Consider the following 15,673-nt stretch of genomic DNA (forward strand, 5'->3'; position numbering starts at 1 on the left):
CAGCTCTGTGTCCCTGCTCCCCCACTTCCGGGCGTTGGACCTCAGCTGCCCCCATGCATGGTAGGGACCGTGGGGAGGTGACCCGAGAGGAGGTACACTGAGCAGGTTACACAGGCTCAGTGAATGCCAGTCATTTTGTCACTGTTCTTCATGATGTTACTGTCACAGCGCAGGATGACCATACAGGTCACAGTGACACAGTCCCCTCAGTTGGCAAATACACTGAGAAGCTGTCACCAGGGTAGGGCCTTAAAAGACGAGCAGGGATCAGCTGTTCCGTTTCCTCCTCTGTGCCGGCACATCCGGATCTCACACCGTGTCCTATCTCAGTGCCCAGTCTTTTCTGTCATGCCACTCTCACCTTTGTGAGGGCCATTGTGGCCTCCCACTGGACCGTCAACTTGCTGTGGGCAGGACCTGGTTGGTTTTGCTCACCAGAATCTCTCCCAGCACCCGGATGGCAACAAGCAATGAGTACGTTCAAGAGGCACATAAGGTCGTGGTTAAGAGTATGGATGTGGTAGGGGCGCCTGGGTGGCTCAGTCGGTTGAGCATCCGACTTCGGCTCAGGTCATGATCTCACAGTCTGTGGGTTCGAGCCCCGCATCAGGCTCTGTGCTATACAGCTCGGAGCCTGGAGCCTGCTTCGGATTCTGTGTCTCCAGCTATCTCTGCCCCTCCCCCACTTGTGCTAGTTCTCACCCTCTCTCTCTCTTTCTCTCTCTCTGTCTCTCAAAAATAAGTAAGTGTAAAAAAAAAATTTTAAGAGTAAGGATGCAGTAACCAGACCTCTCTGAGTCTGAACCTCTGCTCTGCAATGTGGAAGCTGTGTGACCATGGGCAAGACACTGACCTCTCTGTGCTCCTCAGTTTATTCATCCTCTGTTTTAAGGATTATGGTGAGAGGTTCGTGTGAAGGCCCGAGTCCCATGATTGGTGCTTACTGAGCGTCCAGTGAGCATGCTGGTGGTGATGGTTGTCATCGTCCTCTGTGACCCAGATGTGTGACCGAATGGTAGAAAGGCATGCCAGGCAGAAGCCCAGGGGCATGCAAGAACAAGGCCCCAGCAGGAGCAGAACACAGCCAGTCTTGGCTGAGGTCAGTCCCAAATGTCCCTCTCGGCCCCTGAAGACTTCAGGATTTTGACCCTCAGGCAACTGAGGGGGGTTGGAAGTGCGGGGGGGCGGGGGGAATCCTGGATAATTTTCAGACCGAAGAAGGTACTGGTTGGATTTGTGTTTGAAGAGAAGAGGGTGGAGGTGATGGTCTAGGCCTCGGAGAGGTGACAGGGCCTGAATGAGAGCTGATAATGGAGCCCGGGGCAACTGGGAGATGTGTTGAGTAGTGGGAATTTCCAGATGTAGTGGCCAGCCGTTGGAATGTGCAGGGTGGTGAGGAGAAGGCTCTAGGCTGCTCCCCCACCCCCAGGGCTGACTTTGGCAGCAGGTGGTCCTGGCCATGATTCCACTGAGCACCCGCAGACGCGGACTTCTCCAAAAGCAGTGGAAGGAGCCAAGAAGGCGACTGTCTTCCAGCTGTTTGGGGTCCCCCCAAGAAAGAGCAGGCAGGGAGCAGGGGCAGGGAGCTGGCGTGTCTTCGGTGGCCGCTCTTGCCCGCTCTCAGCCCAGGTCACAGTCATGGTACTTAGCCGTGACTCATTACTGCTCTTACGTGATGTCGTGCGCGCATTGTCTGGCTACAAAGTCTCAGTGTGAGGCAGGCAGCCTTATCTTGGTTTCCCAGAGGAGAAAGCAGACTGGAGAGGGCCTGCCGTCCCCAAGTTAGGACACAAAGCTAGACTCGTCGCACTCCAAGGCCTGTGCCACTGCCCAGCCTGACTCTGCCTGCCATCCCGCCAGGCAGACTCTCCGGAACCTTCCCGGAAGGTGGCGTCTGCACCAGGCATGACGCGGGGAGAGGGGACAGGCGCACACGGGCCCAGCGGTCCACGGCCACGGGACTGCCGGCCCCCGACGGCAGACGGGGAGGCTGGCAGGGCCTGGCGTCCTCGGGAGCTGGGACAAGAGCAGAACAGCTCCCGGGACCTTTGACGACTGCCACCCACAGCCCAGAGGCCGGCGAGCATTCTCCTGGAACCGGTAACCACTGTCAGTGTTCGTACTCCCCCTTCCTGAAATAGCAAGCTGAGCCACTTCTGTGGTCAAAAAGCAAAAACAAAACAAATATCCCCAGGTTCCTGTGGGTTTCCATTTCTGCCCTTGATGGAGTACGCCTACCGCCCCGGAAAGTCTCACTGAGGACGTGTGAAAACCCCCCCGGTCGGGCCATCTGCTCCCCGGCTTGCGGGGAGGTGGCCGCGAGGCCCCAGGCTGGGCCCATCCTGCTCTGGACACACCTGTCTCCTACTGAGTTTGCCCGGGTGGACCTCGCACCTCCTCCCCTCCCTCCTCTTCCTCCCCCTGTTGAGGCTGACTGAAACCCCAGCCCCCCAGAAGACTCCAGCGTCTGCCTGGCTCTGCCTGCTGCTGGCATTGGGACTGGAGAGCTGTGCTTGGGGGGGGCCTCAGACCCGTGCTCCGGCTCCCGCACCCCCCGATTCCCTGGCCTGGCACCTCCTCCGGCTTCTGAGTGCCCCGCCGCCCCTTAACGGCCACTTGCCTGTCCAAGATGACCTTGATCCCTTCTAAAACCGCGCTGCCCCTCCCCCAGAAGAGAGGCGCCCCTCATGTTCAGGCGTCCCCCGGGGGGCCTAGTTGAGGAAGCCCTGGCAGGCCTGCTGGTGGAGCGAGGGATGGGGAGGAGGGGGCAGGGGGGTGCTTCCGGGAAGGCTGAGCTCCCCGGCCCCTGGTGACCACTGTGTGACCTCCCGGCACCTCAGTGTCCTCATCAGTTAGATGAGGGCAGTGACACACACGTCACAGGCTTGGGAGGATTCAGCTGCCTGCTTTGTGTAAACAGCTAACGGCACTTGGTGTGTCAGGGGCTGTAACTGGAGAGGGTTGTTGCCGAGGAAGGGCACGCGGGCCAGGTTGAGGGCTGGGGAGCCTTGGAATCTTTGGGGCACAGGATGGGCATGGTCCCTTCCAGGTTTCAGAAAGCTCACTCTGAGGCAGGAAGGGCATGGGGTGGGGGAGGGGTGGGGGACGGGTTGGGGGGCCAGGAGCCAGGCAGGAGGGGCCGGGGCAGTGGCCTGTCAGGCAGAGGCAGAGGGCAAGGTGACAGGGGCTCAGGTAGGACAGAGAATCCGGAGCTGGAGTTGGCAGAACACTGTGACCAGAGTCAGAGATGACTCGTCCTCTGGCCCGTGTGGCTGGGGACCGCTGAGGTGCGGTTTCTGGAGGAGTAGCACACTAGTGTGTTTAGCCACTGCCCCCCCCCCCCCCCCCCCCCCCCCCCCCCCGAACCCTCCAGAATAGAGCCTGGCTTCCTCCGCTCAGCTCTCTTTAGCAAGCGTATGAGCCCCCGAGGGCGGGGAGAGAGCAAGCGTATGAGTCCCCGAGGGCGGGGAGTGTGCCGCAAAGAAGCCACACTCGGGACTTCATTGTGGGACGAATGAGCCCACCCTTCAACACTTTGAAAGGAAGCCGTCCTCACGCCCCCAGTCCCGTCCCCACAGCCATAGCCCGGGGAGAAAAACACCCCGTCCCACTGCCCTATCCCTACCCTGATGCCCCTGCTGCCTGGCTTGTGTCCCGAGCAGCTACCCCAGCGTCCATCTGGCCACAGGACCCAAGGCGGGACCCGGGATGGAACTGAGGTCAGGCCAATTTCGAAACCAACGTCATGAAAGCCACAGTTATAGGGAGCTGACTGCCAGCCCAGCCCAGGCATTGTCCTGCAGGGTGGGCCCGCCTGCCTGGCCAGAAGAGGGCCCTGCCCGGTCACAGGGCCGGGGCTCAGAGTGCACCTCAGCCCCTTTGGGCACCAGGGGGCGGGGGCCACATCTGTCTGGTCCACCGTTGTGTCCATCCCCGGTGCCTGGCACATGACTGTGCAGCCTGTGAAGGGTCACTTGGCCCCTCTGGGCCTCAGCTCTGTGTGAACAGAGAGAGTGAGCCTGCTGTTCAGGACTGCGGAACAGTCGCTGGGATCACGAGCTGCACGCACCCGGTCCGTTGGGTGCTGTTGGTGTGACAGGTGCCCTATGACCCTGTGCTCTCAGGTTCCCAGTGCCGGCAGGGGCCAGGCCTGGAGCCAGAGGAAAGGGCTATGACAGAGGGGGACGTGGGATAGTGCCCAGTGTCAGAACACCAAGGGTCTTACTCCCTAACCTTAAAACATCAACCGGTCCTGTCCTGTCCCACAGCCCTACCTAGGGTACGACACTTGCCAAAACAGGGTGATTTGTGTGATCAAACACTGGCCCGAAAAAGCAGGGGACCAGACTGTCTCTGTGCACTGTGGTGGAGCTTATTTAAGACCTGGGCTGCAAGGATGGATCCTAGAAGGGTACAGAGGGGAGTGACCTTGGCTCTGGTAAGCCCTCGGAATCCGCACAACCTCAGCTAGGTAGAAGTGATGGTTGCACAGCATTGTGGAGACAGGAAATGCCCCTGGACTGTACACTTTAAAGCGGCTGATTTTATGTTATGCGATCTTCACCTCAATTTAAAAATAAAAGAACCGGGGGTACCTGGGTGGCTTAGTTGGTTGAGCTCTTGATTTCAGCTTTGGTCATGATCCCAGGGTCGTGGGATCAAGCATGGAGCCTACTTATGATTCATTCTCTCTCTCTCTCTCTCTCTCTCTCAGGGCATTTGGGTGGCTCAGTTGGTTAAGCATCTGACTTCAGCTCAGGGCATGGTCTCACAGTTCGTGAGTTCGAGCCCCACATCCGCCTGTCTGCTGTCAGCACAGAGCCAGCTTCGGATCCTCTGTCCCCCTCTCTCTCTGCCCCTCCCCTGCTCGCTCACTCTCTCTCTGTCTCTAAAAAATAAACATTAAAAAAAAGAAAGAAAGAAAATTAGGGGTGCCTGGAGTGGCTCAGTCGGTTAAGCATCCAACTTCAGGTCGGGTCATGACCTGGCGGTTCGTGGGTTCGAGCCCCGCATCAGGCTCTGTGCTGACAGCTCAGAGCCTGGAACCTGCTTCAGATTCTGTGTCTCCCTCTCTCTCTGCCCCTCCCCCACTCACTCTCCATCTCTCTCTCTCTCTCTCTCTCTCTCTCTCTCTCTGTCTCTCTCAAAAATAAACGTTTTAAGAAATTATACTAAAAAAACATACATTTTTTAAGAAAATTTAAAAAAAAAGATTCTCTGTCCCTCTCTTCTCTCTCTCTCTCTCTCTCTCTCTCTCTCTAAAAATAAAATAAACCTTAAAAAAATAAAAATAAAAAATAACAGAACTGCTGCCACTTACTGAGCACCTGTTCTGTGGCAAGAACCGTACAGATGCCCTGTTTGAGTTATCACTACTCCTTTGGGCAGCTCTGTGGGGTGGCTGGCATCCTCCCAGCCTTCAGACAGAAACCGGCTCAGAGGAGAAGGCCAGGCCGCCTTTTGGTAATGGGAGTCGAGATTTAAACTACCCTGGGTCCTTTGCTTCATAGGTTAAGAATGTCTCTGGGAGGCACACCCCGGTGGCTCAGTCGGTTAAGCATCTGACTTCCGCTCGGGTCACGATCTCATGGTCCGTGGGTTCGAGCCCCGCGTCGGGCTCTGTGCCAACAGCATGGAGCCTGCTTGGGATTCTGTTTGTCTGCCTCTCTGTGCCGCCCCCCGCCCCCGCCCCGGCTCCCTCTCTCTCTCTCTCAAAATAAGTAAGCCTTAAAAAAGAAAATTCTCTGGGAGGTTTGAGAGGAAACTGGTTCCCAGTAGGGCCACTGGGAAGTCGGGCTGGGGCCGGGGAGGCAGGTAGATTTACTGTGTTGTGTGCCGCTTGGGAACCTTTGACGTTTTGAACCACGTGAATGGTCAAAAGATACCAACTCAAAAGATAATAGAAAGTCAAGAAGGAGCATTTTATTTGCGAAAATAAAACACTGCCTCCGTAGTTTCATGTCAGAAACCAGCCCGCCGGATTGCTGTCCCCACTCATCCTTTTGGTAGACTGAGCCGCGAGGCCTCCTCGGTGATCATAGGACGGTGATGCTCCTGGCCTCACGTGGCCGCTGTAAGAATTAGGTGACATCACAAAAGGACAATACTGTATGATACCACTTCAGTGACGTGTTAGGTCATCGGAATCGTAAGGACAGTGCAGTGGCGGCCAGGGGCTGCTGGAGGGGGGGAATGGGGAGTTAGAAAGGGTGGTGGGGCCGGCTGTACCACATCGTGAGTGTATTTGATGCTGCTGAACTATACGCTTAAAAACGGTTAAGATGGCAAATGTTATGTGTATTTTAACACATTTTTAAAACGAAAAAATAATACAGGGCGCCTGAGCGGCTCAATCGGTTAAGCAGCCAACTCTTGGTTTCGGCTCAGGTCATGATCTCATGGTTTGTGGGCTCAAGCCCCGCATTGGGCTCTGCACTGACAGCGCAGAGCCTGCTTGGGATTCTCTCTCTTTCTCTCTCTCTCTCTCTCTCTCTCTCTGTTTCTCTTTCTCTCTCTGCCTCCCCCCCATGACTCACTCTCAAAATAAATAAATAAAACTTAAACAAAAAAAAAAGAAAAAGAATATAAAATGCAGCCAAAAACCAAAACAATTAAATGACAAAACGGAACAAGGTAGGTAACAGTTTGCACGCCACTTGGTCCTTCCTGAGGCCCCAAAAAGTACCCATCGTCCTCCTCCTCTCTGGCCCTTCCCGCGCGTCCCACACCACACACCTGCACGCGGCTGAGTCTGCCTGTCCAGGACCCCCCCCACCGTGTAACTTGTGGTTTCTCCTCCGCAGAGAAGGCTACAGATGGCTCCCTGCAGAGCGAGGACTGGGCCCTCAACATGGAGATCTGTGACATCATCAATGAGACTGAGGAAGGGTGAGGCCCGCAGGCGAGGCGGCGGGGGGGGGGGGGTGAGGGACAGGTTGGCCAGCCAGCCGCAGTGCACCCTGCCTCTTGCCACAGAGCCCCTCCCCATTCCCACCCCTCCTGGAGTGCAAGGGGAGACCCTCCTGTGGTCCTCGGTGCCAGGAGGGCTGCAGAGGTCCTCTGAGTCCCACCCCAGGCAGGAGTGTGGCATCTTAGACATTTTGGAACAAAGATTCCATCCAATGCTGTCATGAGATGGACAGGGGACCCAGAGATGCCCTTAGGGGGCCACCAGCCCACACGGCCTCTCTCAGGTCACAGCCTGGCCAACTGGACCTCTTAGGACATCACCTGGGCCACATCCTCGTGGGACGCGGCCAGCTGGTGGCTCCCAGCACTGGGACATGGCCCCAAGCACTGTTCTGCACCACATGGGCTGGAAGGGGCAGGGAGACTCCCAGCTTTCTCTGTGAGCGAGAACAGACTTTCATTTCCTTAAGATTTGGAACCAGCAGGGGAGGGGGCCTGAGGGGGTCAGGGGACATGGAGAAGGCAGTGACAGTGAAGCAGAACTGAGAGCCCATCGGCATTAGCCTTTGCCAAGCATTTCCGGTACACAGGTCACCCCAGGACACATGCTGTGGAGGAGGCACCGTGGTCTGGGCTCTTGGTCTCTGACTAGCACTCTCTGACCAGCTGTGTGACCTTGGGCAAGTCACTGTACCCCCCTAGGTCTTTGTTATCAGAGGCAGATATCTCTTTTAGATTCTTCCAGCGGTAAGCCCAAAGTCCCGAGGGGAGCAGAGAGGGAAAGCAGGGTCACTGTCCTCAGGAGAATCCAGGAAGGGTGGGAAGAGGTGGGACCACAGTCATCGGGAAGTACGGAACGATCTGAGAAATCAGAATCAACAGCTGGAGCGGGACCTCATTTCACTCTCCATTTCTCACTGGGATAATCCAGCTGGTCTGCGGGGTCCTTCTCAGCCAAATGGTCCCTTTGTGGGGAAAGTGAGCCCAGGCAGCTGGAAGCGGGCAGCAGGCAGGGAGCACCGAGGGCAGCACACAGTGGCTACCGGCACCTTCCAGCATCCCCAGCGGGGGGCAGACCGCAACGGCAGGGCCATCGAGATAAAAGATGGGGGGCGGACAGGCTCAAGGAGCCCCTGAGAGGGCCTGGGGCTGCACAAACCCCCTGGAGAGGCAAGTCCCCATCTCCCTTATAAGCGTTGGCAGAACTGGGGTTCGGGCGTACTCGGGTTCAAGCACATATGCTGTTGACTTGAGCACTTCCTGTGTTCCAGGCGCTGCACGAGGCCTTAGGGACCCAGCAGCGGGCAGAGCAGATGTGACCCTTGGCCTTGAATCTCTGGTCTAGGTCTACCCCCCAGTGGGTTGTGGCCTCCCTGCCGTCCACTCTGGGCTCCTAGCCGGGTACTGAGCGCAACAGGCCCATAGCAATGGCACACAAGCCTGGATTTCTGATTCCCAGTGCTGTCCCCTCTCTCTGGGCTGCTCTGAAACGTGGAAACAAGTCCGTTTCGAGGGTGACGGCCTGCCCCAGGGCATTGGTTGAAAAGTTTCCCACCCTTCTGGGACAGGGGCCCACCCTGTCAGGGACCATGGTCCTTCACCCCACGTGTCCTGTTTGTCCATCACAGCCTTGACAGGCCTCCATGGCTCCTCCACCTTGCCTGCCGCCTTCGCTCGTGTGGGGGGACCCGTGTCGGGGTTCCTGACTTTCCTGACCCGCTCTTGACGGGCTCATCACTGAACAGACAGATGTCTGGCAGACAGCAGTACAGGCCCCAGAGGCTACTTCCCAGCCTAGGAAATGTTGCTCATGCTCCTGTAGCGTATGGGCTCTGGGAGGCCAAGTGTCAAGAGAGGACACGGTGCCCCTCTTTGGGGGGCGTCTTCTCAGCCTGGGAGCCCCGGGTGGGTGTCGTGTGACAGTGCACACCAGGGAGATGGGGGACTGGGAGTCGTGGGCGAGGCAGATTTTAGACGTGGAAGTTGGGGGCCACAAAGGCTTTTAGGCCAGAGCAGTCGGGGCAACATTGATTTCACCTGCACAGAGCTGAAGGGCAGGACGTAGGGGTGAGGCCACCGGCGTGCGTGGGCTGGGCGACAGATGGGGCAGGGAGGGCAGGCTGCCACCAGAGCCTTCAGGGCTCCCCCTGCACAAGGTATGCCCACCCTCCCTACCGGGATGGCCTGGGCCTCTTCAGCCTCTCCCTCCGCCTCCCCACATGGCCTCCATCCAGTCCCTCCCGCCTCTGCCTGAACCACTTCCCTCCTCCCCTCAGCTGGTTCCATCTCATCCTTCATGCCCAGCCGTGATGCCACCCCAGAGAGGACTCCCCTGACACCCACTCACTCTTACTGCGGGTCCCCCTTCTTTCCCACAGTGATGTGGGTCTCCCTGGTCATGTGGTCCTTGAGAGCAGACCCGCACATTCACCAGTGTGTCCCCATCACCCAGCATGGTGCCAGCATGTGTGACTACTTAATAAGACCTGAGTGGAAGTGTGGGTGGAGAGAGGAAGTGGCCAGGATGAGGCCCCAGGACTCTGCCCACACGTTATTCGTTTATAAACCCCAGTGTGTATCAGGAATCCTTGGGGGTGTGATGAGTATACAGATCCCGGGAGAGCTTGGTTCAGGGACCTAGGGTGGGAGCCCTGGGTTTTGCGTTTTTAACAAACCCTCATACCTCCCCCAAGAGGATTCTGGTGCAAGGGATCTGGAGAATCTCTGCCAAGTATTCATGCCCTACTGAGGACTTTGGCAGGGTAGGCAGTTTGTGTTGTGATTAGAACTTGTGTGTTCAACAGGAAACAGGACACAGGAAAGATGGATGAGTGGCTGGCTTGGATGGGATGGGATGGGATGGGATGAATGGGATGGAAGGATGGATGGATGGATGGATAGATGGGATGGGATGGGATGAATGGGATGGAAGGATGGATGGATGGATGGATGGATGGATGGATGGATAGATGGGATGGGATGAATAGATGGGATGGATGGATGGATGGATGGGATAGGATGGATGGATGGACAGATGAGATGGGATGGATGGATGGGATGAACGGATGGGATGGATGGATGGATGGATGGATGGATTGACAGACGGATGGATGGACAGACGGACGGATGGACAGACGGAACCAGCCCTGTTTTCCAGGGCTTCCTGATCTTAGGTAGGTGGCCCCATGTGTTGAATAAGAAGGTTCCATTCCTCAGCGCATCCTTCCTTTTGTCCTTCTTGTGCCCAGTCCCAAAGATGCCTTCCGAGCAGTGAAGAAAAGAATTGTAGGGAATAAGAACTTCCACGAGGTGATGCTGGCTCTCACGGTGAGTGCCCCATCCATCCGTCTGTCCCTCCATGGTAGAGCCACACCTCCCCCAGGCCTAGCAGGACTCCCAGCCACCCTGGGGCTCCTCTTCCAGGGGTTGAGAAGGAAAGGTCTGTGGGCAAAGTGCCGTCCTGTCTACCGTGCTGGCAGACACAGAGTGGCCATTTGGCAAAGTTCTCTCCAACTTCCTGGCATGGGGAGCAGACACCCTGAGGCCCACATCCCTCCAGACCCAGTCACAGAGAGCTCGTGCCAGAGGACCTGCCAAGTGACACAGAAGCTCGGCGAACCCAGAGCTCAGCAGGGCAGAAAGCCTGGCCGGGCAAATTGGGCACTTGGATGCCCTGGAAAGTGTGCATAAAACAAATGCCGGTGGCCAAGGACGGGCCAGGCGAGAGGGGGCATCCTGGCTGCCGGAGGGGTTTGGCTGCGAGTGGAGACAGCACTCTGTCCTGGCGTCCCCAGCAGCACTTACGTCAGGTGAATCCGGCTAAAGAGCAGGGCACTTCCAGCCAGGAAGGGAGAACAAGAAACGAGGAGGGAAGTTCAGCGCCTGGTCCTGGGGCTGCAGGGTCACCATGGGATTATGGAAGTTCACTGTGGTTTCCATTTGGAGAGCCACCCTCCCTCCAGACTGTATTCGGCTCAGAAGCAGCTTCAGGACAGGCTTCTGTGGGTACTGAGGCCACTCGGTGAGGGGCCACTAGTGGGCACACCAGCCCCCGAGTCGGGGCACTGTCCCCACTTCTCCGTGTTCCAGGGTCTCACTTGAGGGGGCCCCTCCCGTACTCAGCCTCTCCTCCGGGATGGAGGCCGAGTGCAAGGGTCCTGGGCACTCCTGCTCACGGGCCCCTCACGGCCTCCAGGTCTTGGAAACCTGCGTCAAGAACTGCGGGCACCGCTTCCATGTGCTGGTGGCCAGCCAGGACTTTGTGGAGGGCGTGCTGGTGAGGACGATCCTGCCCAAGAACAACCCACCCACCATCGTGCACGACAAGGTTCTCAACCTCATCCAGGTGAGCGCGGTCAGGCCGGGCCAAGCTCCGTGCCAGCCGCCTTCCGGGGTGGGGAGAGAGCTTAGGGCCTGGCCAGACAGCAAGGCGCCCCCACCATCGCTGCTCTTCTGTCTGCTTCCAGCTCCTTCTCACGTGGGGCCGTCTTGGTGTCCGCTGACTGGAGGTTCTGAGTGCGGGGAAGGGGCTTGGCGGGGGCTATGTGGGCGCGGCGGTCCGAGGACCAGCGAGTCAGGGCATCTCTGCTCTCTGGGGGCGGATAGGTGGGCTCGCGGGGGAGATGGTGAGCAGTGGTTACCGGCCGTGTCCCCCTGTCCCCTCTCAGTCCTGGGCTGACGCGTTCCGCAGCTCGCCCGACTTGACGGGTGTGGTCGCCGTCTACGAGGACCTGCGGAGGAAGGGCCTGGACTTCCCGATGACCGACCTGGACATGCTGTCGCCCATCCACACGCCCCAGAGGGTGAGGAAACTCCTCCCGCAGGAGCAGCGGCGGGGGGGCAGGTGGGGGAATTACCAAGCAGTTTCCCCGGCTGCTCTCTGACGCGCTTGCCCGCCTCACTGATCCCGGTTTTTGCCCGCTAGACCGTGTTCAGCTCAGAGGCGCCATCAGGGCAGAGTTCTGTGGGCACTGACGCCAGCCATGGAGGAGACCCCACCCAGCACACCGCCCCCCTGCCCGTCCCGGCCGCACTCCCCAGTGACACACCCATCACGCCAACCCCTGAGCAGGTAAACAAGCCTGAGTCAGAGCCACGCGGGGCAGGGAGGGCCCCTCTCGGTATGGAAATTTCTATCCTCACAGCAGCCCCACTGGGTATGTATCATTCTTCCTGTTTCAAAGACGAGACTTAGATAAACTCACTTGCCCAGAGCCGCACAGCTCATCAGAGATGGTGGTGGGATTCAAGCTCAAGTCTGTCTGACTCCCAGCAGGCTCGGTCCTGCACCTCGGCTGTTCTCCAAAGTGTGTGCCCCACGGAGCCCCTCAGGCAGCACCGGGGAGAGTAAGTGCCCAGTAGGTGGCCCCTTCGGCAACAGCGTCTTCGTCTTCTTTGGGTGGTTTGTTTATGTGCTCAAATACGATTTCATCTGAACAGAGGTTCTGGCTAAAAACAGTTTTAAAACATCTGCACAAAACATTTCTTTAAACCCTTGCTCTGTACCCATGATGCTTCCCACAGAGCTCCAAGAAGAAGGTTTGGGGTGTAGTGTAAGATTCCAGGGGCCGGGGCTCCGTGAGTAGCCCTGCAGGATTGCCCACAAGACTCACGATGCGCTGACTTAGCTTCTGTCCCTCAGTTTCTTCCTCCTGGAGTCGGGGGCAAGGCCACCTGGCAAAGCCGCCTGCCCCCCAAGGGATATCTGCAGCCATCACCAAAATAAGCTGGATACATGCTCATTTCATTTATTTATTTTTAAGTTTGTTTATTTATTTAATCTCTGCACTCAGCATGGGGCTCGAACCTACGACCCCGGGATTAAGAGCTACATGTTCTACTGACTGAGCCAGCCGGGCGCCCCAGTGTGGCCCCATTTTAGCCGTGGCTGTTGGGATGTGAGCTGAGGCCTCGTGTTCTCGGCATGCCCACTTTTGAGCTGTGTTACGAACTTTAGACCCATCATACCAGCTACATGTGAAAGCTTAGCTGTTAAAGATACTGGCAAGAGAGACACAGGTCTGTGATGGAAACAAAGTGAAACTTGACCTTCCAGAGTGGACCCACTAATCTCCTGTACTGTCTCATCTGGATGAACAAACCTGCCAGCAGCCCTTCACACCCCAACCTATCTGAAGAGAAGCTTCTGTACTGGATATCTCACAATAAGTTATAAAATCATCTCCCAGAGTCACAAATATTACTAGAAAAGTTTTCCTAACTGGACATACAATTAAAGTGGTATAAAACTTGTAAAATCACCCTGTGATCCAAATTTCATGTAGCCTAGTTATGCTTTTAACCTTTTTGCCTGAAGTCTTACATCGGCGTGGATTAAGCCTGATTACATCCAGGGTAAGAAGGTTCTCGTTAAACAAAACTGAGTAGGCGGTGTTTAGTTTCCAGCTCCCCTCTTGTCTCCTGGGGCATGTTAAAGCTTCCAGGCATCCAGTGGTGTCACTCCCAGACTCTGTTGTAATTAGGTCCCATCGGACCCGGACACACTGGGCTTGTGGTCAGTAGTCTTTCCACTCATTTATACCAAGAGTGTTCATTAAATCGGCCAAATGTACCAAACGTGTCCTGGGGTTTGGAAGGTGTCTGTGACCCGTAGTTCCTACCTGTGTCTGCACCCGCATTTCTTCATCTGTAAAGGCTGGGATAATGATACGTGCCTCGTAAGATTGTGGTAAAGGTTAATGAGCAACAAAAGTTGAATGCTTGGCATTTGGTAGGTGGTTAATAAATGGTAGCTGCTGTCACAGGCATCGTAAATTTATATACTGACTCTCGTAATCTGAAATCAGCTAGGTCACATGCAGTTCTCAGAACGTAAGCCACTTAATAACTGGACCCGTAAGGTATTCCATGGCCAAGGTTCTTCGTCCAGATTAATTTTAGAACCTCCATACCAGGGCGCCTGGATGGCTTAGTCAGTTGAGCGTCCGACTTCAGCACGGATCGTGGTATCACAGCTTGTGAGTTAAAGGCCCGCATTGGGTTCTCTCCGTGTCAGCAGCACGGAGCCCACTTGAGGTCCTCTTGTCTCCCTCTCTCTCTGCCCCTCCCCCGCCCATGCTCGCTCTCTCAAAAATCTTTTAAGTTTAAAAAAAAAAAAAAAAAGGACTTTCATACTGATGCCTTACTAGACATTCACAATGTCCACAGAGTTCCTGAGACCAAGCACCCCACAAAGCCCCACGGCATAAGACACTGGACCAGTGGCCCTTCGCCACCTCACCCACGTGGGGACTGTGCGACCTGATTTACGCTGATTCCCCAAGCTGACACCCTGGAACCCTTTGATCACTGAAAACCTGCTAACATGGTTTTAACAAGCGCTAAATCTGAGTTTCACACTCAAGGTGGGGCGTGGCACTCATGCTTGAAAGAGCCCAGGACACCAGAGCAGACCGGGAGGAGCAGACCAGGAGCAAGTCCTGTCCTCACAGCACTGTCATCCTAGGCAGGAAGCCGGCCTGCTGATTCCCTCCTCTCCCCTGGGCGGGGAACTGCCCTCCAGGGCCTCGTTAGCTGCCCTCTCGGCCCCAGGAGATGCTGGAGCCCTGCAGCCGCACTCTGTGGTGCATTTACCTTCAGCTGCTTTCCTTTTGGCCTTGCCTGAACCAGGCTCCCCAGTTTGGAGATGGTAACGGTCGGTAGAGCTCTGTGAGGGGGTCTCTGGGGGGGTGGGGCAGGCCCACCACAGGCCTCTTCGTGCCCCGCTGTGGCCCAGGAGCCAAGAGGGTCCTGGCGGGTCAGCTCCCCTGGGCTAGTGGCGCCAGCCTCTCCTCGTGAGCGGCGGCCCTGGCCCCCTGGCCTCTCTCACCAGGGCCGACCGTGTGTTTCAGATCGGGAAGCTGCGCAGCGAGCTCGAGATGGTGAGTGGGAACGTGAGGGTGATGTCGGAGATGCTGACGGAGCTGGTCCCCACCCAGGCAGAGCCTGCAGACGTGGAGCTGCTACAGGTGAGCGAGCGCCCAGCGGTCCACGCACATTTCTCCGCCACCCACGCTGCAGCTTTCGTGACTTCCTCTGAACTCCTCGGTCACAGTGGGAGGGCTTAAAACCAGGGACTCTGGACCCCAGCACGTTGGAATTCAGGGCTCTGCCATTTTCTAGTGGGAACAAAATGGCCCCTCCTGCCCCAGCTTCCTCATCTGTAAGATTGTTCTCATAAGAGCTTTGAAGGTCTGAGTGTGACATGAGATTTAAATAAGGCTTTGCATGTAAAACACCAGCCCTGGGCCTGGTTCCGAGTAGGCCCCCAGTCAGCGGTATTGAGGAGAAGCTTGGAGGTGGGATTTCCCCCCTTCCAGAATTTGAAGCTTAGCAGGCAGGTATGGGAGCAGCGCCGGCGTTGAGAGTAAAGAGCAGGCGGTCTCGGGCCCTGGGGCAGGTGCAAGCCACCGGCTTTCTCTCCGTATGTCACATGTATTCCCGCAGTCCCATCCCCAGCTGGGAGCCACTGAAGGCACCACCCCACCCGTGGAGGTCAGTTCACAGAGGTGCCAAGAAAGCAGGGGGGGTGGGGGTGCAGCGACCAAGGCCCAGGAATCACCAGGTGTGAGTGCTGGGTTGACACGGGAACAGCTCACAAGCAATGAGCACTTCCTGCACACCAGGCTCTGATGTTAACACTTGATACGCATTCATTCTTCACTCCGTCCTCACCGCACCCAGCAACAGACGGGTTCTCTCATTATCCCCATTTTCTAGATCAGCCAACTGAGGCAAAGAGAGGTCATGGAATGTGCCCAGGGTC

At 56.8% G+C, this 15,673-nt stretch overlaps 1 protein-coding gene and 1 long non-coding RNA gene across 6 annotated transcripts in view; one reads left to right on the forward strand and one right to left on the reverse strand.

Annotated features, from left to right (window-relative positions):
- TOM1 (target of myb1 membrane trafficking protein) overlaps nucleotides 1–15,673 on the forward strand; it is a 45,127-nt gene that overhangs the window by 12,366 nt on the left and 17,088 nt on the right. For 2 of the 5 annotated variants that reach the window (XM_042947663.1, XM_042947664.1), the window contains exons 2-7: nucleotides 6,804–6,888; nucleotides 10,158–10,236; nucleotides 11,105–11,254; nucleotides 11,577–11,711; nucleotides 11,834–11,980; nucleotides 14,760–14,876. In XM_042947663.1, the coding sequence (XP_042803597.1) occupies nucleotides 6,804–6,888; nucleotides 10,158–10,236; nucleotides 11,105–11,254; nucleotides 11,577–11,711; nucleotides 11,834–11,980; nucleotides 14,760–14,876 (713 nt within the window). Of the gene's footprint in view, nucleotides 1–1,838; nucleotides 2,101–6,169; nucleotides 6,235–6,614; nucleotides 6,634–6,803; nucleotides 6,889–10,157; nucleotides 10,237–11,104; nucleotides 11,255–11,576; nucleotides 11,712–11,833; nucleotides 11,981–14,759; nucleotides 14,877–15,673 lie in introns of those variants that run through there. The other 3 variants (XM_042947667.1, XM_042947665.1, XM_042947666.1) reach the window with 3 other exon arrangements.
- LOC122225064 lies at nucleotides 5,898–6,842 on the reverse strand. Its single transcript, XR_006205098.1, has 2 exons — nucleotides 6,736–6,842; nucleotides 5,898–6,179 (listed from the first exon to the last, which is right to left on the reverse strand). It is a non-coding gene; the product is annotated as an uncharacterized LOC122225064 (long non-coding RNA).

Source organism: Panthera leo, chromosome B4, assembly GCF_018350215.1.
Source record: "Panthera leo isolate Ple1 chromosome B4, P.leo_Ple1_pat1.1, whole genome shotgun sequence".
Taxonomy (NCBI): domain Eukaryota; kingdom Metazoa; phylum Chordata; class Mammalia; order Carnivora; family Felidae; genus Panthera; species Panthera leo.